This window comes from Salmo salar, unplaced genomic scaffold (genome assembly GCF_905237065.1).
Source record: "Salmo salar unplaced genomic scaffold, Ssal_v3.1, whole genome shotgun sequence".
Lineage (NCBI taxonomy): Eukaryota > Metazoa > Chordata > Actinopteri > Salmoniformes > Salmonidae > Salmo > Salmo salar.
The window spans coordinates 7,737-35,558 of NW_025549167.1; the positions used below are offsets into that span (position 1 = coordinate 7,737).

The 27,822-nt window shown below is 42.2% G+C and overlaps 1 protein-coding gene across 1 annotated transcript; it reads right to left on the minus strand.

Annotated features, from left to right (window-relative positions):
• On the minus strand, positions 1-27,194 carry LOC106587792 (zinc finger protein 609). The gene is made up of 2 exons (XM_045713072.1): positions 26,766-27,194; positions 1-1,567 (listed from the first exon to the last, which is right to left on the minus strand). Exon 2 carries the CDS (start codon positions 1,443-1,445, stop codon positions 582-584), a length of 864 nt encoding a protein of 287 aa, XP_045569028.1. The 5' UTR covers positions 1,446-1,567; positions 26,766-27,194; the 3' UTR covers positions 1-581.
• Between the last annotated feature and the right edge of the window lie 628 nt (positions 27,195-27,822).

The following is a 27,822-nucleotide window of genomic DNA, read 5'->3' on the forward strand; positions in this document are numbered from 1 at the left end:
CGACAGACAAAACAATCCCCAGCACCTCCCTCCACTGCTGGTACTAACAGAGCATGAAAAGGCTGTTTGAGCACACAATAGACACACTGATAGACCAGCTCAATGAGGAGACAGGATAAGTGCTGGTAAATAGTTAAACAACTGTTCATGAGTTTCTTGCATGACAATGTCTATGTTTGAAGAGGGGAAAACAGGCGTTGCCATCAGCAATCAACTAGCTAGTCAGCAAGCTAATTGATTCATTTTGAAAAACAAATATCCTGTGTAGAACATGTTACGATATTTATGAAGTTTAATAACCACAGATACAATTGTAATAATAATAATGAACTGTAGCCAAGCACTTTAAAGTTCTTCCAGGCTTTTCCTGTTTAACGAAAGGCAGAGGGACAAGATATTTCAGAAACGCCATCATGACCAGATTGTCCTGACTGATACTCACAACTGATGTGAAATGAGGGCAATGTCTTCAATTAGACAAAACTAAAGCGGTGAGAAACAGCAGGCACAGCTCCAAACCCCTGACAAGGCTACATCATGTTCCAATAAAGTTAGAATATAGTTCAACCAAAAACCACATCTCAAATGGAATGAAATCTGAACCTACAGCTTGGCAAAGGTTTGGAAATTGGTCTTGCATAGTGATACACATTCAGCTGAAACATTCCAAGCAATAATTTGTTTAATAGCACTCTTACCTTTTCATTTTTCACTTTCTTCAATGTTCTGCATTCTATATTGTCCAGCTCCTGCGGTTCAGTTTTAATTGTCAATGCTGGAACAATCCCAACAGACTCAAGTGCAATATTCCCCAACTGATCGTCCCCTACCAAGTCTGTAGATTGTGTGTTCTCAAAGGGGGCACTACGGTTAACCCCCAAAGCTACTTGAGAAACCACCTCCTTTTCAGTGGCAGCTATTACCACCACTGGCACTCCCTCGCTTTTCTCCTTCTTACTTTTCCCACTTGTCCCTTCCTTGTCTTTTTTCCCACTGTTCCGAGAGACTTTGCCACCCTTCTCCATTCCTTTGCCAGTAGTGGAATTGTTGCTAGTGGCTCCTGCAGTAGCACCAGTGTTGGTTGGTTCCCCTTGGGTTCGCGTCTGCCCTTCTTTCTTGGCCCCATCTCCAGCTGAGACCTTGCTACTATTGTCTTTTGAGTTTTTGCTGCGTTTGGATTTAGATTTACTCTCCTTGCCTTGAGGGCCAGGTACAGGACTAACAAATCTGATGTTGTCAGGCAAAGCTGCAACAGCACTGGGCGGAGCCGTCATACCCCCTCCGTCCTTGGTTCCAGACATCTCAAGTTTGTCCTTTTCTAAGTCAGCGTCTAGGTCGATAATCAGATTTCCTACACCGATGTCCCACTCATCACCGCTGTCGTAAGTGTCCACCGCATTCGAGTCCACACCTTTCCCGCCTGCAGTGCCACTACTTAAGGACATTTTAGTGCCAACGGCCCAGGTTTGCCTCAATGAGGTCCGCCACCTTCTCTGACTGCTGGGGGACTGGGTTGAGAGAATCCTTAGGGTCTAGGTATCCCCTTCCTATTTACCCACATTTTGCCCTGGGGGAAAAAGAGAAAAATAGTTACATCTATCCAATACAGTAGGTAATGCTCAGCCAACCAATAACATAAAACAAAAAGCGCTGAGCAGCACCACAGAAGACAACAAAAATTCACAGAAAGTTTGAAGGTGATAAAACCTTGAACTCCTCACAGCAATGAAGAATAAAGGTTCAAGAGTTGTTTTAATTGCCAATGAAAACAACCTGAAGGCTGAAACTCATTGCACTAATGTGGATCTAGCGTTGGTGTGAAAATCGTTCAGCTCGTTGTGTTTTAGGGACCACCTGCTGTAGATGTCTGACTGCTGACATTTTCATGCAATTCTACAGGTAAAATTGGTGTGTATTCGATTCGCAAATTACAGCCGGCTCTCTGTTCAGTTGCTAAGTTCTCTCGCTCAGCGAAAGCTATTGGTGTTTCTGAGCCCTAAATCTACATTGAAATGACTAAAACCAAACCGAAACTGTGTTGAAATGATAACAGCCCTACAATTTGTCACTTCACTCTGTCCAGCTTGCAAACAACTACTGAAACAAAAGCTACAGAGTTAGGAAACATTGGATAAAACATTTTAATTTTTTTTTTTTACAAATTATGGACAGAGGGCCATTGCAAATTCTAATGATGAGAAAATATAACATTTCAGTGCAGCCCTCCAGACCTCTATGAAGACTGAGTGCAGACCACAAGGCAAAACATTTAAGCACATGTTCTCCATTCATGCAACTGACATAGGCCTACAGCTTTTAATTATGTCACCTTTATTTAACCAGGTAGGCCAGTTGAGAACAAGTTCTCATTTACAACTGCGCCCTGGCCAAGATAAAGCAAAGCAGTGCGACAAAAACAACAGAGTTACAAACAAACGAACAGTCAATAACACAATAGAAAATCGATGTACAGTGTGTGCAAATGTAGAACAGCAGGGAGGAAAGGCAATAAATAGGCCATAGAGGTGAAATAATTACAATTTAGCATTAACACTGGAGTGATAGATGTACAGATGATGTGCAAGTAGAGAGCAAGAGGATAAATAACAATATGGGGATCAGGTAGTTGGGTGTGCTATTTACAGATTGGCTGTGTACAGGTACAGTGATCGGTAAGCTGCTCTGACAGCTGATTCTTAAAGTTAGATGCTTGATCCAACACTATTCACAACTGACAAGCATACAGCTTGATCCAACACTATTCACAACTGACAGGCCTACAGCTTGATCCAACACTATTCACAACTGACACAGGCCTACAGCTTGATCTAACACTATTCAACTGACATAAGCCTACAGCTTGATCTAACATTATTCAGTTCAGGAAGGCTTGTGATGTCTTTACTATCAAGAAAAAAACGACATGCCATTACATTGGGACCTATTGAATCAAACTGGTAATGAACAAGGTCGGGGGTAAGGTAAAGAAAGATTCAACTAGTCCTGTAAGTAAATAAATAGGTGTCAAATTGGCTTGTTTATCCTGGAGCCACAGTTCTCTTCACCCAGTAGTAGAGACATTGTTTTCTTGATTAAATACAAGCAAATGCTCGTAGCAAAAGATGCATTTTGTTAACCAAATGTGACTAAACAGGGACAATGATCCATCCTTTAACACTACATTATCTAAAAGCTGCCTAAACTCCACCATAATCCCAAAGGTGCTACCGCGTTGCACAGAAATCCTGGTCTCCATAACCATTTCCCACAGTCACCATGGCAACCCTGGGAAACGTAAATCCTGATTGACGGCCAACCGTGGCCCCACTGTTCTGAGTGACTGGCTCATTCCACAAGGACTGCTGATAGTGTCACTGGTGAGGGACGAAGACTAACTGGCCTCACTGCTCACCCTCACAGGGTTAACATAGCCATACTCTGTCAAGTGGACACTGACAACCCCTGCATCAACACGGCAGCTTAAGAAAACACTAACATTGAATGATGCCAGAGGAAAGGCACAGCCCAACCCCATAATGTAGGCTAAATAAAGTGCTGTTAAAAGGCATGCCTTACACAAACGCATTGTGATCATGTTAGCACTTAGCTTCATATCCTCTCTGGGATAGGGGGCAGTATTTTCACGTCCGGATGAAAAGCGTGCCCAAAGTAAACTGCCTGCTAGTCAGGCCCAGAAGCTAGGATATGCATATAATTAGTGTATTTGGATAGAAAACACTCTGAAGTTTCTAAAACTGTTAGCATAATGTCTGTGAGTATAACAGAACTGATTTGGCAGGTGAAACCCCGAGCACAATCCATCCAAGGAATTTGTTTTTGAGGTCACTGTGGGTTTCTATGGGAGACCTGATTTATTAGGGCCCAGATTGCAGCTCCTATGTCTTCCACTAGATGTCAGTCTTTATAAATTGTTCGATGTTTTTCTTTTGAGAAATTAAGAAGTAGGGCTGTTCTTTGTAGGTGTCACTGAAGGGCTTTTGTCTTTTGTTGCGCGTGAACTGAAGCGCGCTTCACGTTGTTTTTATCCAGTATTAGAAACAGTTAATTCCATCTTAAATTTGATTGTTTCATTTACATTTTAGGATACCGAGGTTGGATTAGGAACGTTGCTTGAAATGTTTGGACCAAGTTTACAGGTAACGTGGTAGATACTTTGTAGTCATGTTGGAACCGGTGTATTTCTGAATCAAACGTGCTAAATAAATTGACATTTTTGGGACATAAAGAAGGACATTATCGAACAAAAGGATCATTCATTGTGTCACTGAGACATTTGAGATTGCAAAAGAAGAAGATTTTCAAAAGGCATTTATTATATGGCTATTTCTGACTTTTGTGTCGCACCTGCCTGGTTGAAATATGTTTTCATGCGTTTGTATGCAGGGCGCTGTCCTCAGAAAATCGCATGTTTTGCTTTCGCCACGTAAAGCCTTTTTGAATTTTTGACACGCGGCTGGATTAACAAGTTAAGCTTTATTTTGATGTATTACACTTATATTTTTGTGAAGGTTGAATATTGATATTTCTGTAGTTTGAATTTGGAACGCTACAATTTTACTGGATGTTGTCAAATCAATCCCGCTAACAGGATTCGCGCTTAAGGATCATAAGAGGTTATTAAAGCTTAGGTCTAGACCTACCATTTCTTCAAATACAGTCTACTGCACCAGATGTGATAGCTTTCTCCAACATGGCCTCTGTATTTGTAATTCTCACACACACACACACACACACACACACACACGCACGCACACGAGTTGACATCACTTTTAATTATCCATAATGTCCATCTTATCCAAGAGACATTATGCTCTTAAACACATGCCTGCTCAGCTCTAACATGCTGACCACACCGCTTGCGTCACCTGCGTTGCAAAATATAGTTACACATACATGTTATTCAATCATAGCTTGCGCGAGTCAACGAACATCTGCGTAGCCAGGCACTAAAATAGAACTTGGTTCTATTTGTAATGCTCGACGAGCTGCAAGTCCCACCTCTCCCATCTCCTCATTGGTTTTTAGGAGCATATACCCACGTGGGTGATTGAAAGATGAACTGAGGTCCACACTCCAGTCCAGTTGGTTGTGGTAATTAGAGGTCGACCGATTAATCGGAATGGCCGACTAATTAGGGCCGATTTCAAGTGTTCATAACAATCGGTAATCGGTATTTTTGGCCACCGATTTGCCCTTTTTTATTATTTTTTTACACCTTTATTTAACTAGGCAAGTCAGATTAAGAACACATTCTTATTTACAATGACGGCCTAGAACCGGGGGTTAACTGCCTTGTTCAGGGGGATTCGTTTTTGCAACCTTCGGTTACCAGTCCAATGCTCTAACCACCTACCTTACATTGCACTCCACAAGGATTAACAGGCTGACCACCTGTAACGCGAGGGCAGCAAGAAGCAAAGGTAAGTTGCTAGCTAGCATTAGACTTATAAAAAACTATCAATCTTAACATAATCACTAGTTAACTACACATGGTTGATGATATTACTAGTTTATCTAACGTGTCCTGCGTTGCATATGATCGATCGCGGTCCCTGTTAATTTTCATTGAATCACAGCCTACTTCGATAAACGGGTGTTGATTTAACAAGCGATTCTTGCGGAAAAAAGTACTGTCGTTGCACCAATGTACCTAACCATAAACATCAACGCCTAACAGGAATATTTAGTCTTAGTCACCCGTTAGATAAAATACGGAACGGTTCCGTATGTCACTGAAAGAAAAAAAACTTTTTGTTTTCGAGATGATAGTTTCCAGATTCGACCATATTAATGACCCAAGGCTCGTATTTCTGTGTGTTTATTATATTATAATTAAGTCTATGATTTGATAGAGCGGTCTGACTGAGCGGTGGTAGGCACCAGCAGGCTCCTGAGCATTCATTTAAACAGCACTTTCGTGCGTTTTGCCAGCAGCCCTTCGCTGTGCTTCAAGCATTGCGCTGTTTATGACTTCAACCTGCGTTGTTTTTTGGAAACCTTGTTATTTACGAAGTTTTTGGAATAGATTCCTGTTGGAACGTTCCACAAATTATACCCACCCCTTCAAGCCTATCAACTCCCAAGATTAGGCTGGTGTAACCGATGTGAAATGGCTAGCTAGTTAGCCGGGTGCACGCTAATAGCAATTCAAACGTCACTCGCTCTGAGACTTGGAGTAGTTTTTTCCCTTCCTCTGCATGGGTAACGCTGCTTCGAGGGTGGCTGTTGTCGATGTGTTCCTGGTTCGATCCCAGGTAGGAGCGAGGAGAGGGACAGAAGCTATACTGTTACACTGGCAATACTAAAGTGCCTATAAGAACATCCAATAGTCAAAGGTATATGAAATACAAATCATAAAGAAAAATAGTCCTATAATTCCTATAATAATATAATAACTACAACCTAAAACTTCTTACCTGGGAATATTGAAGACTCATGTTAAAAGGAACCACTAGCTTTCATATGTTCCCATGTTCTGAGCAAGGCACTTAAACATTAGCTTTCTTACATGGCACATATTGCACTTTTACTTTCTTCTCCAACACTTTGTTTTGCATTATTTAAACCAAATTGAACATGTTTCATTAATTATTTTAGGCTAAATTGATTTTATTGATGTATTATATTAAGTTAAAATAAGTGTTCATTCAGTGTTGTTGTAATTGTCATAAAAAATAAGAAAAAATAATAAATTGGCCGATTAATCGGTACTGGCTTTTTTGGTCCTCCAATAAATCGGTATCGGCGTTGAAAAATCATAATCGGTCGACCTCTAGTGGTAATGCACCTTAAAGTTGGTTGCCAACCCGCCACATAAAGTCCAAAGAAGAAGAAGCCTGAAGCAGGAGAGATTACTAGAAACTAACTCGGTTTACCCTTTTATCTGTGGATTCATTGTCGGAGTAGAGGACCTTAAGCATTTCAGGTAAAATAACAACCCAATGTTAATATCCCAGGACAAACTAGCTAGCAACAACAAGCTAAGCTAACTAAATTACCATTACCATAGCTAACTAAATTACCACCTGTCCCCAAATTAATATAATTGGTTCAGAGTTTGTTTTGATATTTTAACCACCATGTCCTGATCGCATCTGGTGTGGGGGGACAAAATCAAATGTGCACGATGGCGGGCGGACGCGGTCAGGTCAGCATGTAACAGACAATAACTCCCTCAAGCCCAAACACATGGTCCTTCCCACTGACTCCTATAAAAGCTCCACAAGCATCGGGTTTTAGCATGTCTGTGCTACTGCTGCCCTTTCAGGGGCCGTAAACAACTTCCAGAAACTCACTTATTCTCCTCCACGTTGCTGAGCATTGGGCTGGCTGGGTTGAACGGGAGCAGAGTGGAAGACACTGCCTCCTTTCTGAGCATCGTGACCCCTCTGCCCCTGCAGCACCCCTCCCTCCAACATGAACCAGTAAATAATTAACACTCACATCTGCACTGCTCGTCTCCCCTGTGATAAGGTACGTGCAGGGGCAAATAAACCCAGCACAAAAGACTCTTCAGAGGGGTCTGTGGAGATGAGATCAATACCGCCTCAGAAGACTGAATTCTGATGATTCTCTTTGTGCTGCAAACTGCCACTGACAAAAACACAGGGCCAAACAGTGTACACAATAGGACTTCAGCCAAACTGTTTGTGGAGAGAAAAGGCTCCTGCCTCTGATAGCTGGCCAAAACCTTTCATTTTCTAATTCCTCTGTCGCTGAGATGTAATTTAGGATCTGAAATTAAATGAAAAGAATCTGCACCATTTGGAAGGTCATTGCTGTGAATAGTTTCAATTGCTGCTCTCAGAAAGCGTGCTCAGCAGGCTCCTGCTTGTGTGAGGAGGGAGGAAAGCTTCAGCCATGATAAAAATCTGTTGTATCTTTTCCCCAACTTCAGCAGACAAAGCCTTGTGGATCTTCTGATTGGAAACACTTTTTTTTTATTCAGTTGGCCACTTTCTCCAATGACTTCCAACCAGTGGAGGCTGTTGAGGGGAGGACGGCTCATAATAATGGCTGGAACAGAATGCCATCAAACACGGAAACCATTCCACATATTCTGCTCCAGCCATTACCAAGACTCTGTCCTCCCCAATTAAGGTGCCACCAACCTCCTGTGCTCCAGACGCACTCTCAGCGTCTGCTTAAGCTGCTCTGACATCAGCTGTTCTGCTTTTGACACAATTGCACTCGCAGGCTTGTCCCTGTTGACCTAATGGAGATGGGAGGAAAGGAAGCAGGAGGCGTCCACATTATTCAGCTCTCAGGATTGTCCCTGCAGACCTAATGGAGATTAGAGGTCGACCGATTAATCGGAATGGCCGATTAATTAGGCGGATTTCGAGTTTTCATAACGATCGGTAATCGGCATTTTTGGACACCGATCATGGCCGATTACATTGCATTCCACGAGGGGACTGCGTGGCAGGCTGACTACCTGTTACGGGACTGCAGCAAGGAGCCAAGGTAAGGTGCCAGCTAGCATTGAAAGTATCTTATAAAAAACAATCAATCAATCAATCATAATCACTAGCTAAACTAGTAATATCGTCAACCATGTGTAGTTATCTAGCTTGTCCTGCGTTGCATATAATCGATGCGGTGCCTGTTAATTTATCATCGAATCATCGCCTACTTCGCCAAATGGGTGATTTAACCTGTTAGGGCTAGGGGGCAGTATTTACACCTCCGGATAAAAAAACGTACCCGATTTAATCTGGTTACCACTCCTACCCAGTAACTAGAATATGCATATACTTATTACATATGGATAGAAAACACCCTAAAGTTTCTAAAACTGTTTGAATGGTGTCTGTGAGTATAACAGAACTCATTTGGCAGGCAAAAACCTGACAAGGTTTCATGCAGGAAGTGGCCTGTCTGACAAGGTGTCGTTCTTCTTGTCTCTGTTTATTGAAGAGTGAGGATCTTAGCTGTCCCGTGACACTTCCTACGGCTGCCATAGGCTCTCAGAAGGCGGCAAAACGCAGAATCGTGGCTTTGCAGGCTCTGGCTGAAAAAAAGTAGCGCGTTTGGGTAGTGGCTGGTTACAGTACTGTGAGACTCAGGCTCGTGCCCGTGTCGACCGAAAGCTGTGTTTACTTTCCTCTGTTTAGCTAAATGGACATTCCCGGTCGGAATATTATCGCTTTTTACGAGAAAAATGGCATAAAAATTGATTTTAAACAGCGGTTGACATGCTTGCGAAGTACGGTAATGGAATATTTAGATTTTTTTTGTCACGAATTGCGCCATGCGCGCGACCCTGATTTACCATTTCAGATAGTGTCTGGGACGCATTCGAACAAAACGCCGCTATTCGGATATAACGATGGATTATTTTGGACCAAACCAACATTTGTTATTGAAGTAGCAGTCCTGGGTGTGCATTCTGACGAAGACAACAAAAGGTAATCAAACTTTTATAATAGTAAATATGATTATGGTGAGTGCTAAACTTGCCGGGTGTCTAAATAGCGAGCCCGTGATGCCTGGGCTATGTACTTAGAATATTGCAAAATGTGCTTTCACCAAAAGCTATTTTAAAATCGGACATATCGAGTGCATAGAGGAGGTCTGTATCTATAATTCTTAAAATAATTGTTATGCTTTTTGTGAACGTTTATCGTGAGTAATTTAGTAAAATGTTAGCGAATTCCCCGGAAGTTTGCGGGGGTATGCTAGTTCTGAACGTCACATGCTAATGTAAAAAGCTGGTTTTTGATATAAATATGAACTTGATTGAACAAAACATGCATGTATTGTATAACATAATGTCCTAGGGTTGTCATCTGATGAAGATCATCAAAGGTGAGTGCTGCATTTAGCTGTCTTCTGGGTTTTGGTGACATTATATGCTGGCTTGAAAAATGGGTGTCTGATTATTTCTGGCTTGGTACTCTGCTGACATAATCTAATGTTTTGCTTTCGTTGTAAAGCCTTTTTGAAATCGGACAGTGTGGTTAGATTAACGAGAGTCTTGTCTTTAAATGGCTGTAAAATAGTCATATGTTTGAGAAATTGAAGTAATAGGATTTTTAAGGTTTTGAAAATCGCGCCACAGGCTGGCAGTGGCTGTTACGTAGGTGGGACGAATTCGTCCCGCCTAGCCTAGAGAGGTTAAAGGGAGTGCTCCTAATCTCAGTTTGTTACCTGTATAAAAGACACCTGTCCACAGAAGCAATCAATCAATCAGATTCCAAACTCTCCACCATGGCCAAGACTAAAGAGCTCTCCAAGGATGTCAGGGACAAGATTGTAGACCGACAAGGCTGGAATGGGCTACAAGACCATTGCCAAGAAGCTTGGTGAGAAGGTGACAACAGTTGGTGCGATTATTCGCAAATGGAAGAAACACAAAAGAACTGTCAATCTCCCTCGGCCTGGGGCTCCGTGCAAGATCTCACCTAGTGGAGTTGCAATGATTATGAGAACGGTGAGGAATCAGCCCAGAACTACACGGGAGGATCTTGTCAATGATCTCAAGGCAACTGGGACCATAGTCACCAAGAAAACAATTGGTAACACACTACGCCGCAAAGGACTGAAATCCTGCAGCGCCCGCAAGGTCCCCCTGCTCAAGAAAGCACATATACATGCCCGTCTGAAGTTTGCCAATGAACATCTGAATGATTCAGAGGACAACTGGGTGAAAGTGTGGTGGTCAGATGAGACCAAAATGGAGCTCTTTGGCATCAACTCAACTCGCCGTGTTTGGAGGAGGAGGAATGCTGCCTATGACCCCAAGAACACCATCTCCACCGTCAAACATGGAGGTGGAAACATTATGCTTTGGGGGGTGTTTTTCTGCTAAGGGGAGAGGACAACTTCACCGCATCAAAAGGGACGATGGACGCGGCCATGTACCGTCAAATCTTGGGTGAGAACCTCCTTCCCTCAGTCAGGGAATTGAAAATGGGTATTCCAGCATGACAATGACCCATAACACACGGCCAAGGCAACAAAGGAGTGGCTCAAGAAGAAGCACATTAAGGTCCTGGAGTGGCCTAGCCAGTCTCCAGACCTTAATCCCATAGAAAATCTGTGGAGGGAGCTGAAGGTTCGACTTGCCAAACGTCAGCCTCGAAACCTTAATGACTTGGAGAAGATCTGCAAAGAGGAGTGGGACAAAATCCCTCCTCAGATGTGTGCAAACCTGGTGGCCAACTACAAGAAACATCCGACCTCTGTGATTGCCAACAAGGGTTTTGCCACCAAGTACTAAGTCATGTTTTGCAGAGGGGTCAAATACTTATTTCCCTCATCAAAATGCAAATCATTTTATAACATTTTTGACATGCGTTTTCTGGATTTATTTGATGTTATTCTGTCTCTCACTGTTCAAATAAACCTACCATTAAAATTATAGACTGATCATTTCTTTGTCAGTGGGCAAACGTACAAAATCAGCAGGGGATCAAATACTTTTCCCCCCCTCACTGTGTGTGTGTGTGTGTGTGTGTGTGTGTGTGTGTGTGTGTGTGTGTGTGTGTGTGTGTGTGTGTATGCATGCATGCATGTATATATGTATATATACACATACAGTGGGGCAAAAAAGTATTTAGTCAGCCACCAATTGTGCAAGTTCTCCCACTTAAAAAGATGAGGCCTGGAATTTTCATCATAGGTACACGTCAACTATGACAGACAAAATGAGAAAAAAAAATCCAGAAAATCACATTGTAGGATTTTTAATGAATTTATTTGCAAATGATGGTGGAAAATAAGTATTTGTCACCTACAAACAAGCAAGATTTCTGCCTCTCACAGACCTGTAACTTCTTCTTTAAGAGGCTCCTCTGTCCTCCACTCATTACCTGTATTAATGGCACCTGTTTGAACTTGTTATCAGTATAAAAGACACCTGTCCACAACCTCAAACAGTCACACTCCAAACTCCACTATGGCCAAGACCAAAGAGCTGTCAAAGGACACCAGAATCAAAATTGTAGACCTGCACCAGGCTGGGAAGACTGAATCTGCAATAGGTAAGCAGCTTGGTTTGAAGAAATCAACTGTGGGAGCAATTATTAGGAAATGGAAGACATACAAGACCACTGATAATCTCCCTCGATCTGGGGCTCCACGCAAGATCTCACACCGTGGGGTCAAAATTATCACAAGAACGGTGAGCAAAAATCCCAGAACCACACGGGGGACCTAGTGAATGACCTGCAGAGAGCTGGGACCAAAGTAACAAAGCCTACCATCAGTAACACACTACGCCGCCAGGGACTCAAATCCTGCAGTGCCAGACGTGTCCCCCTGCTTAAGCCAGTACATGTCTGAAGTTTGCTAGAGAGCATTTGGATGATCCAGAAGAGGATTGGGAGAATGTCATATGGTCAGATGAAACCAAAATATAACTTTTTGGTAAAAACTCAACTCGTCATGTTTGGAGGACAAAGAATGCTGAGTTACATCCAAAGAACACCATACCTACTGTGAAGCATGGGGGTGGAAACATCATGCTTTGGGGCTGTTTTTCTGCAAAGGGACCAGGACGACTGATCCGTGTAAAGGAAAGAATGAATGGGGCCATGTATCGTGAGATTGAGTGAAAACCTATCAGCAAGGGCATTGAAGATGAAACGTGGCTGGGTCTTTCAACATGACAATGATCCCAAACACACCGCCCGGGCAACGAAGGAGTGGCTTCGTAAGAAGCATTTCAAGGTCCTGGAGTGGCCTAGCCAGTCTCCAGATCTCAACCCCATAGAAAATCTTTGGAGGGAGTTGAAAGTCCGTGTTGCCCAGCGACAGCCCCAAAACATCACTGCTCTAGAGGAGATCTGCATGGAGGAATGGGCCAAAATACCAGCAACAGTGTGTGAAAACCTTGTTAAGACTTACAGAAAACGTTTGACCTGTGTCATTGCCAACAAAGGGTATATAAAGTATTGAGAAACTTTTGTTATTGACCAAATACTTATTTTCCACCATAATTTGCAAATAAATTCATTAAAAAATCCTACAATGTGATTTTCTAGAATTTCTTTTCTCATTTTGTCTGTCATAGTTGAAGTGTACCTATGATGAAAATTACAGGCCTCTCATCTTTTTAAATGGGAGAACTTGCACAATTGGTGGCTGACTAAATACTTTTTTGCCCCACTGTATATATACACACACACACTTAAAAAAGAAGAAGAATCGGCCGCTTAATCGGTATCGGCTTTTTTTGGTCCTCCAATAATCGGTACCGGTGTTGAAAAAATCTTAGTCGGTCGACCTCTAATGGAGATGGGAAATGAAGCAGGAGGCGTCCACATTATTCAGCCATCCTTAACGGAAGCCTCCCAAATGGGCGCTTTCATGGCAGCCTAACAACTCAACAGGTTTCAGTAAGGGCCGATTCACAGCAACCGCCACCTGGAAGTGTGGTAAAACTGGTAAACTGCCATATGATGAGCCTACATGGAAGTGTAGTAAAACTGGTAAACTGCCATTTGATGAGCCTACATGGAAGTGTAGTAAAACTGGTAAACTGCCATTTGATGAGCCTACATGGAAGTGTAGTAAAACTGGTAAACTGCCATATGATGAGCCTACATGGAAGTGTGGTAAAACTGGTAAACTGCCATATGATGAGCCTACATGGAAGTGTAGTAAAACTGGTAAACTGCCATATGATGAGCCTACATGGAAGTGTGGTAAAACTGGTAAACTGCCATTTGATGAGCCTACATGGAAGTGTAGTAAAACTGGTAAACTGCCATTTGATGAGCCTACATGGAAGTGTAGTAAAACTGGTAAACTGCCATATGATGAGCCTACATGGAAGTGTGGTAAAACTGGTAAACTGCCATATGATGAGCCTACATGGAAGTGTAGTAAAACTGGTAAACTGCCATATGATGAGCCTACATGGAAGTGTGGTAAAACTGGTAAACTGCCATATGATGAGCCTACATGGAAGTGTGGTAAAACTGGTAAACTGCCATATGATGAGCCTACATGGAAGTGTGGTAAAACTGCCATATGATGAGCCTACATGGAAGTGTGGTACAACTGGGGGGGTTGCAGCTGTGACGTTTGGCTGGCTAAACAGTGGTGGGGTCTAAATCAGCCGACACCTTCATAAAAGAGGGTTTGTAGCTCTATTTTCGGTTGACCTACTGTACTGCCCTTCGCCAGAACTGCAGAGCAAGCCTTTTGAAAAGACCCACGGAGGAAACATCCCAGTGAGCAGCCTGTTGACTGAGGGCATGAGGCAATGTACCCCCCTCGGTGCTTGTCTTTTTCTCAGAGATCCAATTTCCCCCAGCAATCCATCAGACACCCATGTCAGGGTGGGGATTATATCTGGCCTGTCCAAAGAGACACACCTCTTTACAGAAAGGATTTGTCCACTTTCTATTATTTGCACACAGAATGTACCAACTCTACAAGATTTACCTTTAAAATTAAGCTGTTCTACTTGCCCAGAGTCAGATGAACTTGTGGATATCATTTGATGTCTATGCATACAGTATGAAGGAAGTTTAAGGTAGTTGCACAAGCCAGTGCTAACTAGCGTTAGCGCAATGACTGGAAGTCTATAAGTATGCTAGTGTATGCTACTTTACCTGTTGACTTCCAGTTATTGCGCTAACGCTAGTTAATTGGCTGGCGAAACAACCTCTTAACTTCCTTCATAGTGCACACAGACATATAAATAGTATCCACAAGTTCATCTGACTCTGGGTAAGTAGAAAAACTTGAAGTATCCCTTTAATTAAAATGAGCTGATATAGGCTAGTTTCTACATCCTAACGTTAGAGGGTACCATCTGTGCAGACACTAGAACACGTAGCCCAGGCTAATCAGTCATGGATAAGCAGACACCAACACAACCTGAATAGAATCAGTGACAAGCAACACCGCTAGACTCATTCCGCCCTTCTCTCCTAACCCTGTCTTATTGGAATGGATCGGATGTTAAAGCTACACACACGGTTCTTAGTTAGCAGAACACCACTCCCAACTTAGTGAACAGTTCCAGGGTAAGAGTTTCTCAACAACACATTGGCTGTTTGAGTGCCATGAAATAAAGGGAGGGTTTTCTCACCACACAACACCAGTGTGCAAAAAGTCACAGGGTTATGATGCAGAGAAAGCTGACAGTCGTCGGCAGATTAAAAAGATTCTGTGGCACCTGCCAAGAGCTTCCCAATAATTTACTGCGGCAGAGTAATAACCCAATAAAACCGCAATTGAATAGTGCAGAACCTGGCACAGGAGCAATTTTTCCCTGCCTCCTGGTATAAGACAGGTCCCCTTCCAGAGAGCCAAACAGTAACCTCCATGTAATTGGATTGTGTGCTTGGAGCTGGTTACCAAAATAGAACTGCACAGGGAACTCCAGGTGATGGGAATCAGGAGCCTGCGGGTCAGCCAGCTTCCATATCGGCTAATGTCAACCTGGGGAGAACAAGCTCCCATTCACAGTGGGACTTCCATTTCCTGTGGCATGCAACAGAGCTCATTAAAAAGAGTCCAGTCTGTCCACTTCCGGTTTATGTGTCTGCAAGGCAGCAATGGTTACTGCTATATTGATATACAATACTGCCAGTATTAACTTGCTACTGCCTTTCTGCCACGTAGCTGGGAAGCCCTACATCAATACGACAAGAGTAATGCTCAGCTGCCACATCACAATCTGACACATTTTATCTGATTCAACTGTAGCATGTAGTCTAACCAGACTCCCATCTTGTGTGAAGTGTCTACAGTGCTTTGAAAACATCCCCATTGCTCAGACGGTGAAGTACACAGTCTAAAACCTAAGCGGTGAAAACACTTCAAGTAGGCTATTTCCTGTATATTTTATCTAGTCCCAGAGTACACATAAACAAAGCAATATAATTTTGTGAGCGATGTTACGAAAAGTAATCTTTTCCATTGCCGGTTCTGTGTCTGTGTGGAAAAGAACTGAAGCCAGACACCACTGAACATTATCAAGCAATGCAGTGTCTTTTCAGCGGCATATGAGCCAAAAAGGGGAGAATCATATACTGGTTAACAATAGTGTAATGGTCGGTGCCGACCCATGGCCAGCGGCCTCATAATGTAACCCATCACTCACAATCAATCAAATGGCTCCATGATGCTGCATAATAAAGAAGATTCTGTACTTTCATTTGCAATTCTGCCACTATGGCTGGGCCCGGGAGATAATGTACTGCCACTATGGCTGGGCCCGGGAGATAATGTACTGCCACTATGGCTGGGCCCGGGAGATAATGTACTGCCACTATGGCTGGGCTCGGGAGATAATGTACTTGAGTCAAATAACGTTTGTCATCACACCTCCAGTCCAAGGGGAAAATGCTTCAGTAAATTGGGCGAAGGCCTTCTCGCTAATGTACCTGCAGAGAAATTGTCTGTGGCCCTCATGTCACTGATCTCTTCCAGGCAGTTGATACAGTAGGGTGTGGGGTGGAAGGGAGGACCCTTCTTCAGAGGCTGACAACTTGGCAGACACAAGAGCAACTCCATTAATAGGCTCAGCAGCGCCATTCAGACATGATTCCTCCATAACAGCAGGCAATCTCAGAGAACTCCCCAGACACAGGTAGACATTGCTGCAACTCAGCCTTCTGCTTCCCTCTCTGTATGGTCCCTTCTCCCTCGCTCTCCCTTCTTTCCTTCACCCTCTGTCCTTTCCCCCCCCCCCCTCGTATGGTCTCTTCTTTCCCTTCACCCTCTCTCCCTTCGTATGGTCCCTTCTTTCCTTCCCCCTCTCTCCCCCTCGTATGGTCTCTTCTTTCCCTTCACCCTCTCTCCCTTCGTATGGTCCCTTCTTTCCTTCCCCTCTCTCCCCCTCGTATGGTCTCTTCTTTCCCTTCACCCTCTCTCCCTTCGTATGGTCCCTTCTTTCCTTCCCCCCCGTATGGTCTCTTCTTTCCCTTCACCCTCTCTCCCTTCGTATGGTCCCTTCTTTCCTTCCCCCCCGTATGGTCTCTTCTTTCCTTCCCCTCTCTCCCCCCTCGTATGGTCTCTTCTTTCCTTCCCCCTCTCTCATGGTCTCTTCTTTCCCTTCACCCTCTCTCCCTTCGTATGGTCCCTTCTTTCCTTCCCCCTCTCTCCCCCCCTCATATGGTCTCTTCTTTCCCTTCACCCTCTCTCCCTTCGTATGGTCCCTTCCTTCCCCCCCCCGTATGGTCCCTTCTTTCCTCCCCCCCCCCGTATGGTCTCTTCTTTCCTTCCCCGCTCTCCCTCCATATGGTCTCTTCTTTCCTTACCTCTGCCTTTCTCAATCCTTCCTTCTGGTCTACTTTCAGACAAAATAACTTTCAAGGAAAACTCCCCAGTTGATCTTTCCAGATGGTGTAAGGAATGTAAAGCCATACAAGCACGCTGTTGCAGCTGTTAAACGATGTAGGCCAAATGCATCAACACTAAACCTGCACTGAATCAAACCTAATCAACTGACTTCAGATTCCTAAGTCAGACTGAAATGTGAGCAGCATGATCAGTGTTTCTCCTATATTTAATTTAGTAAAAGGGCGCACAGCTAAATAATTGTTAGCTAAAATCTTGTAAGCTAGGACATTTTTAAATTGAACGTACTATTGTCTAAATGTAATTGTGATTTCTGCATAATTCAGTTGTGTCGACAGCGAGCATGAACAAAATCAAATCAAATCCAGTAACGCCGGGCTGGTGATGTCATTAAGATCAAGAGATTAAATTCAACTGAGTTTCAAAGGATTTTTGGAGTAGAATGCCCTTTAAAACAGTAACCAGAAGTGACCTCACAGTCATGGACTCTCCCAGTAATACCCCACACACCAATTGCGAAAATGAAGCTTGTTCTGAACTTGAACCTTGTCCACGTCGATGGATAAGTCGACTCATGCTGCTTTTCAAGACCAATTTCTCGCCGCCCCAAACTTTACTGTGAGTTGGCCAACAGAACAAGTTTTCCATCAAAGAGCTTTGGGACTTCAGAAACACTACCTAACCCAAAGAAAATATGATAACCCTGTGTAGCAGAAACTCAGACTACTGAATCGTTGCCTATGACCAGAGGTTTTCACTGCCCAAGGCCACTTTCTATGAAGAGATGTTAATACACATTGTATGCAGAACATAGGCCTGGGCCTACATGAGATTATTACAGTCTAAGCAAGACACTTTTCCTAATAAATTGTCATGGCTTATTAAATAGGCTACACATTGACAAAAATCTAGTGAGGCTGGAACTAACCAATTGGCAATAATCAATAGGATAACGTACCTTAATATAGTAGCCTAAGTGGAGTAAGTTAAATGGAGTCAAGTAGGCCTACATCAAGCACCATCTGGTCCTGGAGGACAGCATTACCTTAGACCATTTCACATTTCCAAATTACAACAAAAACACAGTACGGAATACCAACTGCTCATAAAAGCAATCTCTAGGTCTATTCCATCACATCAACCTGGATGATTCTTCCTTGTGCAAGGTATCTAATCTTCATTTTACACCCAAAGAAACTGCATTACTTGCCAATGCAGAATTAGAGGAATTCAAGCAAAGAGATCCTTCACTTGGTTGACAGGCCTCCTCATGTTCCATGTGTTAGCATACCTTTTTAACAGCTGGCAAAACAGCTTATCGCTAACAGCTCTAATCATGAGAAGAGAAGACATTTTCATAGAAGGGAAACCTCCAATGCAATTTGGCATGAAAATGAAAAACACATGCCTGCCTGACTACAAGTGCCTATTTCTGAAACCAGAAAGCTCTGCGTAGTAGGCTACTTGAGGTAGCCAAAGAAAAATATTTGCCTAACTCAAATAAAACCCACTGAAACATAATAACAATAATTGATCTGATTGGGTTTGAACACAACCAAATGATAGCATGTATGGCTGGGAATTGCCAGGGATCTCACAGTATGATATTATCACAATACTTAGAATCGCAAATACCATATCAGCACCTAAGTATTGTGATTCAACGATCCAAACATAATGCTCTGCTGAAGAAGAACAGGAGAGAGCATGAGAAGTCATGGATATAAAAGTGCTGAAAACAGGTTGGCTCACTATTTAAAAAGAAGGAGAACAAGCTATAAGATGAAAAATACCAGAGTTTTGGTGCTGGTACAGCTGCCTGGCGCTAATGTTTTTACAAATGAATATTTGGAGTCACAATATCGATGTAATATTGTCCAAAATAATATTACGAAATGTAGGTACCTGCGCCAAAACTCCTAACTGTATCGATACACACACACACCCCCCCCCCCCCCAATTGGGCATCTGTTACTTGTGCTAATTTTATTAGCATTCTGGTAACAGAATTTCCATGGAGGCCGCTAGATAAATATGCTAAGGAGCGCAAACGAAAATAAATACATTTCAAAGACAGGCAATCCAGCTTATAAAGTTATACATGTATAGGTAGGTGCTACAGAATGTCATTTTTGGCGAGTTTGGACATTTACAAGCGAATGTGAACGAGAGACATTGTCCAAGTGAACAAAGTTTTGAAGCATGCTTGTCTGCTCTGAAGCAGCATGTGTACACACACGTCTGGAGTCACAAGGGAAAGGGCCTGCCTGCTCTGCTCAGAGAAGAGGAGGGAGGGTCAGACAGGCTGAGAAAGAAGAGGATATAAAGATAGTGGCAGCTGTACGGATAACTCCTCAAAAGGGCTTTGACTTCTCAAAGACGGCAGAAAGCTTACACAATATGATGCACCATCACCTTATTAAGTCACTTATTTAGATAACTAGCAAGTTAAACCTAAAATGCTTCTTATTGTAATTTCTGCTGTCAGACTCATTTTGTGCTTCAGTAAAACGGGATTCTATCAGCAGACAGCGCTCTGACTGGTGTAGTCTACTTTTCTCAGTGTAGTCTACTTTTCTCTGGTAAAATGCCAGATTAACTTCAAGCAAAACATTAGGAAATGTAGCTGGCTGCATTCTTTCTATAATAAACATTAGAAATAGGATGGACATGCATCGTTTAAGCAACAAACAAAAAAAAATACCTTGATTTTTCATTGTCAGCTCATTTACTAATTCACTGTGGCTGCCAGCCAAATAGCATTGCACTTCTGTTGTCATCTGATGAAAATGAAGCTATTTTCTACCAAATGTGTTGCACTGATGTATTTTCTGTGAAGGGAAACAAGTTGCACGTCCCTGATCACTATAGTTATGCAACAACAACAAAAAAAAACACTTGAAAGCCGACCCGTCAATAGACAGCTTGACTTACCTGCTCCTGCTTTCACCATTGTGCTATTTACAAACAAGTGACTAGCTCAACTGTTCTGGGGAACTATGGTAAAAGCTTCATGATGTAAAATAATGTGACAGGTGAAATCATATCGCATCGAGTTGACTGCAGGTATTCACTTAAGTAGCTACAAATATTTTAAAAAGTATTGAAAAACTTCAAAAGAAATAGTTTCAAAGTATTGATGGTATTGAAAAACCATCCCATGGCTATTTCCAAATACCCTGGTATACGATATGTAAAGACCTAGCCTACCCCACTCAGCATGTTCAACGTTTCCTAGATGAATTGGATCAAACCCAGTGGACATCTTGAATGATTCCTATCCAGAATGCATAGTTCAACTTTATTCACAACAGACTTGATGGATTCACTGCATGAACGTTTGTGTGAGTGAGCAGCCAACAAGAGTCCATCTGTAGATCTAGACAACAGTGACTCAAATGTGTGTCAATATTCTGAACTGGGCTGAATCTAGACTCTGGGCCATTCACCAAACATCATTCATTTCCAACGGACTTGAGTCGACCAATTCAAGGGACATTCCTTGTGTTCAGCACGATAAAAGGAGAATGACTAGCATATTAGACCTAAAAATTACATTCATACCAGTATCTGGTCAATCAATACCATACCTACAATTGGATTATAGGACATGGGCCAAATACCTCACTGGAAATAGACACTGCTCCTTTCATAAGTCTGTATGGGGGACACTGAACATCTCACCTAACCAGAATGGTAAGTCATACGTTAAAACACACTGAATGTAGACTAGCCCCTAGTATTTTTGGTATTTTATTAGAATCTCATTAGCTGTTGCTAAAGCAGCAGCTACTCTTCCTGGGGTTCCTAGGCCTGGACAACAGCAGCATCTTGATGTGGGGTGAGAGTGATTAATGTTGCCATGTAGCTCAGAGCTATAAGAGGGGATTAAAGACCGGTCTAAAAACCACGGTACCACTCACACACATTTCAAAAGCAATAACTTGTTGAATGTATTTAACGCAATCAGACAAGCACCTTATTTGAACAGTTGGTCAACAGCCCGACACCTGTCTAGAAACAGGCCAATTGTATAAATAATTAGTCTAACAAGGGAGACACCACAAGGCCATGGCTTCTATACGAGTTATTCTATGAACTGAACTACTGTCTCATCATAAGCAACATCTTTGTTTGCAGTGACTGTACATGGAGGCTAGTCCAAGTCCCCATAAAGCAGCTTTTGCAATGAGAATAAGCCTTGTTTGACAACTGGCATTGCAAATCACTTGCTGTGAACAATGTAAACAAACCGCTAGGAAAAGACACAGAACTAAGCCTTATCCACTGTCCTAGACTTATGCATTTCAGTCAGATGGCTAGATCAAACCAGGCATCAGGTACTAATAGCACAGAATAATGAGACAGATATTTCAAATGATGTATAAACGTGAAGCATCCGGTTGGCGTTTCCACTCACTACCAAATATGGTAGTGAAAGGAAGCCTAGTGGCCGGCAGTGGGAGAAGATGGATTTATGCCGATATTCTGGCCATTTACTCATCGATTAAACATTAGATCTCACGATTAAACATTAGATCTCAATACAGTTATGTTCCCAAAACTACAATCTGTTACAAACAGAGTGGACTAAGTTTAGTAGACTTTCCCCTTTCGCAAAGTAAAAAATAAAATGTTTAGAAGGAGTGCAAAGGCGAATTGAGTTATTGCACACGCACACTTCAGAGTAGGCGTTCCTCAACGGAAATATGCAAATTAATGCTAGAGCGCGCAAATAGGATCTTGCTAGCTCGTGCTTGGCACTGCCCACCTCCTTGCTTGTTCTGCCCACTATGGCTCATTTGTTCCCATTTGAAACAGACTGTGTTGCATCTTGGTTTAGTTATAAAAATCGAACCAAACCAGAATGAGGTAGGTTGTGTGTGATTATGTCCAACAGAAGTAGCTAGATAACGTTATTATAGAGCTGGTCATTTAGGCCCGGTGCGATTAGCATGAAAACACACTGGAATCCTTTTCCATTTGGCAGGAAGCAGTCTACAGAAAAACGTTGCCTCTCTCTCACTTATCCAATTATCTGCAGAGGCCACAATAAACTAAGGGGCAAGTACAGAGACGTGTTGCTGATCCAGACAGTGGCTCAGTGACCAATGCCTAGAAAACCGCTATAGACTTTACCTTCTGCATTGAGAGGACTCCCTGCTGCGTAAATCAGTACCAATGCAAAGAGGCACAGCCAGAACACTGGGTGAATTGGCCACAAACCGGTATTTTGCAAAGTGAGCTCAGTAAGGGAGAAGTAATACAGAAATCTGTGGACAATTGAAAACCTCACTAGCCTGAATGATGAGAAAGGTCCTTCGATAGTCTGACAGAATGGCTATACGCACCAGTTCATAGCTGTCAACTACACTGTACCAAACATTAGGAACACCTTCCTAATATTGAGTTGCATGGACTCTACACGGTGTCGAAAGCATTCCACAGGGATGCTGGCTGATGTTGACTCCAATGCATCCCACAGTTGTCAAATTGGCTGGATGTCCTTTGGGTGGTGGACCATTCTTGATACACATGGGAAACGGAGCATGTAAAACCCATCAGCGTTACAGTTCTTGACAAAAACGGTGCGCCTGGCACCTACTACCAAACCCCGTTCAAAAAGCACTTAAATCCTTTGATATGCCCATCCACCCTCAATGGCACACATACACAGTCCATGTCTCAAAGCTTAAAAATCCTTTAACCGGTCTCCTCCCCTTCATCTACAGTGACTGAAGTGAATTTAACAAGGGACATCAATAAGGGATCATAGCTTTCACCTGGATTCACCTGGTCAGACTGTCATGGAAAGAGCAGGTGTCCTTAATGTTTTTTTTATACCACAGCATTATTGAATAGTCATTTTTGATTGGCTAGAAGGGCATTCTAGAATGGACATTACAACCAGACATCAGGAAACCTTCAAATCATGACGCAATATGCACCTACACATGCAGACTACTTGCTACACAGTTACAGAAAGCTAAACCAACAATCACACAAACTGAAATTGGATACATTGTAAAGGCAGGTCCACCGAGGAAAAGACGTAGCTAGCTAGCATTGATTTGTTTTTACAGAGACATTTGAGCATCTGACCTAACGTGGTGAGTGATTAACATGAATTTCTCCTGTCCCCTCTGCCACTCAAGCTGTCAAATCCTCCCATGTTTCTAGTTTGACCAGCTGTTTTCAGAAACGGATCTTTTTTTAATTCGGTTGTCATATTGGCAGTTTTGCTAGCAACAAACTATGTAGCTAGCATCTAGTGTAGTGTTTGATATGCAAAGCAATCTCCTCGTAATTAACAGTCAATGTTGAGTGTCCTGACGAGAAGACAAACTCTTCTAGCTATGCCAGACATCATCGGGCATTATCAGCACATGGGTTGTGGATGTATCCAAATTAATGTCAACAAAACAGCTCATTTGCTGTTTTTCTGGCTGCAGAGGTCGTGACTGTGTAGCCATAGCTAGTTGGCTAAGTGTCAGCAAGCAAGAATAAGAACGTTGCCACTGAGCATGGCAATGGAACAAAGAACGAACGACTGGGTCAAGTCTCTAAGCAACCAAAAGATGAGAAAGTATGAATTTGCGTTGAAAAATAAAAATGAACGTTTTTCTACCAGTGTGCTTTTATATTGTTTTCTTTAGCAACTTTGGTTTAAGCGGGATAAATGCTTCCGTTCTGTACATTACCTCGGAAAAATGTACCTCTGCAAAGGGACTCGGCTCCATATCTTTCCGCTGCGTCGTCCATTAATTCCAAGGTAACATACAGAACGTTGGCGTTTATCCCGTACGTATACTCAGTGTATGTGAGTAGTGTGTCCAATAACGGCTTACAACAGAGACGGATAAAAGTAGACAAACCAGGCACATCCTTGACACTAGACCTCAGAAAGGCTTAAAGTTCAGTTACAAAATGTAATGCAGCTAAGCTTACTGAATATAAATTGAGGTTCTCACAAAACTCAATATCTCACCACACGCGTTCTGCTATTCAATCATATTGAGCTGTTAATGATACTTAAAGCAATGCAATTAAACAGGACAAGCTTCAAGAACATAAACATCCATAAATGGATAAACGTAAAAAATCTGGATAAAGATCACAACATATGCACAGAGTCCATTGGAGTTTTAACGATACCTTCACCCTGTGGTCAATAGGCTTTGAAGTTGTATACCTGGAACTTTTGTTAGGGGAGAGGAGCGCTTTGTGTGTTGGCCAGTGGGAATCTGTGTATTTATAAGAGATGCTGATGTACAGTAAAGAAGCTGTGTTACTCATGACCTGTCGGTAAAGGTAAAGCCCGCTGGACTGAAAGCTTTGTCAAACCGTAATAGGAAGTGGCAGGGGAGCTGAAAAATGTGTGCAAAACACACTTCAAGTAAGGCTATAGGCTAGGTCAGAAATACACGTCCTTGAATAAGGCTAAGCAAACACAATTGAGAAAACAATTCAATCATAAATCGGCACATTTCAAAACAACATTCTTTAATCAATTGGAACCCTCCTTTAAGCCTCATTTCAATCCCAGCCAACCTCTGAGAATTGGCTTTGTTCAAGTGACTGTTAGTGACTCCCCTGAGGTTTCAAATTGCAAGCTACCTTTTAGGATGTAAATCCTCTAGTTTGTCATCAGCTGATGTTACCATCAGATGACTGGAGCCACACTGACGTAATCCCTTTCCTGAAATAAAACTATCAGATGCTTTTAGCCTCTAAACAAAAAGGCTGAAAAGTCACTGTTCAGTGTAGTTTAATGCTCTACTGTAGTTTAATGCTCTACTGTTCCTGGTTCTCAAAGTGACCTCAGGTGATTGGCTGATCCAAGACAGGTAAGATGAAAACATGTTTGTTTCTGAGACATACCATTATATTCCATGGAACATAGTCACTGTAGAATTCACTCCTTCCGTGGGTCCACACTCCAGATCAAAGTCCTGCTAGCAAGCTTGATTTCTCCATCGTCAGAATAGAGTAGACTACAAATCACTGATTCACCCATGTGGGCCAGTCCAAGGTAATGGAATTACGCTGAGACTCTGGTTTCACACTTTAAAATATATGCCAAACAAAAACCAGTGATTTCCAAGTTTAACAAACCATACAGATCTATGAACAATGACTACTTTAAACAATTTACACAGTTAAATAAAAAAAACATTTACTGGAAAAACTGTTCAAAGTTTGGTCACAGAATAATGGTAAAAACAAAATCTATGGTTTTTGTTTGGTTTACATTTTAAAGTGAAAAATCTGAGTCTCAGCGTAATTCCATTACCATGGAATTGCCCACATGCATGGAACCTGTAGCCTTTACAATGCGTTGACTCACTAGGGATATCTAGCAGTACTATGGAATACACACGCAACTATTGGGAAAGTACTGTCTATGTATTAGGGAAGGTAATGATAAGTAACCAAGATAAGTGTGGTTCACAACAAACAATGTTTTTCCACATCTGGTTTGATTTGTTAGTAGTGGAAATGTTTAAAAGCGCCAAGCCAACATGGGCCTAATCCCCATCAGACTTCCAAGACATTCAGCCAACATCTTGTTATTTTCCTAATTAATTTCAAGTACTAGAATAACTTCATACCATGTTGACATTGTACTTTAATCATTTTACTAGGCAGTGAATGTTCTCAAAGCCTAACCTATACCAGTATTGGCTGCTGAGAACCACAGCCATGTCCAAACTACATAAATCATCTGTCAGGCTCTAGCATGTGGTACTTACTGTAACAATAGCAGATATGCTTGAGATTGGGAAATGGTATGAGATTTGAATACAGCGTTTAGCTAGCAAGCTTACACATGTAGAGCCAGGGAGAGTTGTATTGGCATGCAATGTTCTGTTGGCCGACAAACTCCACTCCAGGCAATCCTTGCAAGGCATGTGGCTGAGCAATCAAATAATGTCACAGCGTGCATGAGGTGTTAATCTCAGCCCTGACATTGCTGCTCGAGTTGACCTTAGGTTACTGGTTAGCATAGAACCAAAATATGAACCCAAATCACCTCACAGTTTATAAATGTACAGAATGCCAATATGGCTAACTAGCTAACTTCCAAAGACTGGTATTACCCTGTAACATATTGTGAAATAAGCGTGTCAAGCTAGCTTGCTAACTAACGTTAGCTAGGCTAGTTGGCTTCTAGCTGCACGATTTGATACCCAGATTCAGTATATTGTTCTGTGTTCATGGCAAAAGGGCTTCTTCTAAAATAAATATTGGTTAGCTAGTTCCTTAATTTCGTAGCTAGCATTAAACTGTATACATGTCAAATAACGTTGCTTTCTGTGACAAACTTATTGCTAGTTAGCTAGGTGTCTCAAACAATGAGTTCTCAGGGCACAGCTAGTTAGCTAACGTTAGCTAGGTTCATTGCTAGCTGGCAAGCAGTCTCTCCCAGTCCCACCACATATCAAAATACAAGATAATTATATTTAGGCGACACTTACCCCGTGTGCAAACCCCAATACAACGACGGATTACGTACACTCCATAGATAGAAAGAGTAAAAGTAATTGACGAGAATGACAACAAAATGTGTCAAAATAACCACAGACCAATGCACTCCCCAAGAAATCCAACGGCAAGGAAAAGGAGAGGCCAGCAATTCACTGGACTGCTGCCATCACACTTTGAGATCCCGTTCCAAATCGAAAATACCAGCTCGGGCGGTCATTTTTAGGTTAAATCTCAAACCATTCAATGATTTAATATTTCCCTTTGGTCCTCTGTACAGTAAATCCAACATTGAACAGATTTCCTCCCCGGGTTAATTCCTCTGCTTTCGATGTATCTGTATCTTGCTGGTTGTTAGTACCCTCCAATACTGGAGCTTGATACAACGTAACCAACAAGCAGAACGAGCTGCTAGGAAATCCAGGACAAACGTTCCATTCGGATTGAACTATCTGGCAGGAGGGGTGCGCTTCAGTAGAAAGAGACAGAACTGGAATTTGAATGGATTATATTGTTGTTTTGACCAAATGTTTGCTAAAATGTAATGAAATCTGCACACATCTCCAAGTAATACATTCATAATACATAAACTATATGGCAAAAAAACATTGGCTTGATAAATTAATTATGTGTCCTCCTGCATTATGAGTGACAATTTATCATAACATTTTACAAAAAATGCATAACATAATAAGAACATTTAATAAAACATGTATTTCCTAAAGGAAATTGTATTTTATAGAGTGCCTCCTTCAATTAGGGATAATAAAAACAATTTCTCCAGTGCCTATTTGACACAATGTACTCAGAACTGTATATTTGGAGAGCAGAATACATTTCCCATGTGGATGCCATGACATATTTCAGGGTAGAATATATCTGTCAGCTATTGGTTTTGAGGAGATGAGAGGAAATGTTTTATTGGCCAAAAATGTAATGAGAGAATGATACTACCAGCAATACTGTTATGTCTTGACTCATGAGTTGTTCTGTTCTTTATTGTCTTTAAACAGGTCCAGGCCAGAAACAACCCTTAGACCCCACACCCTG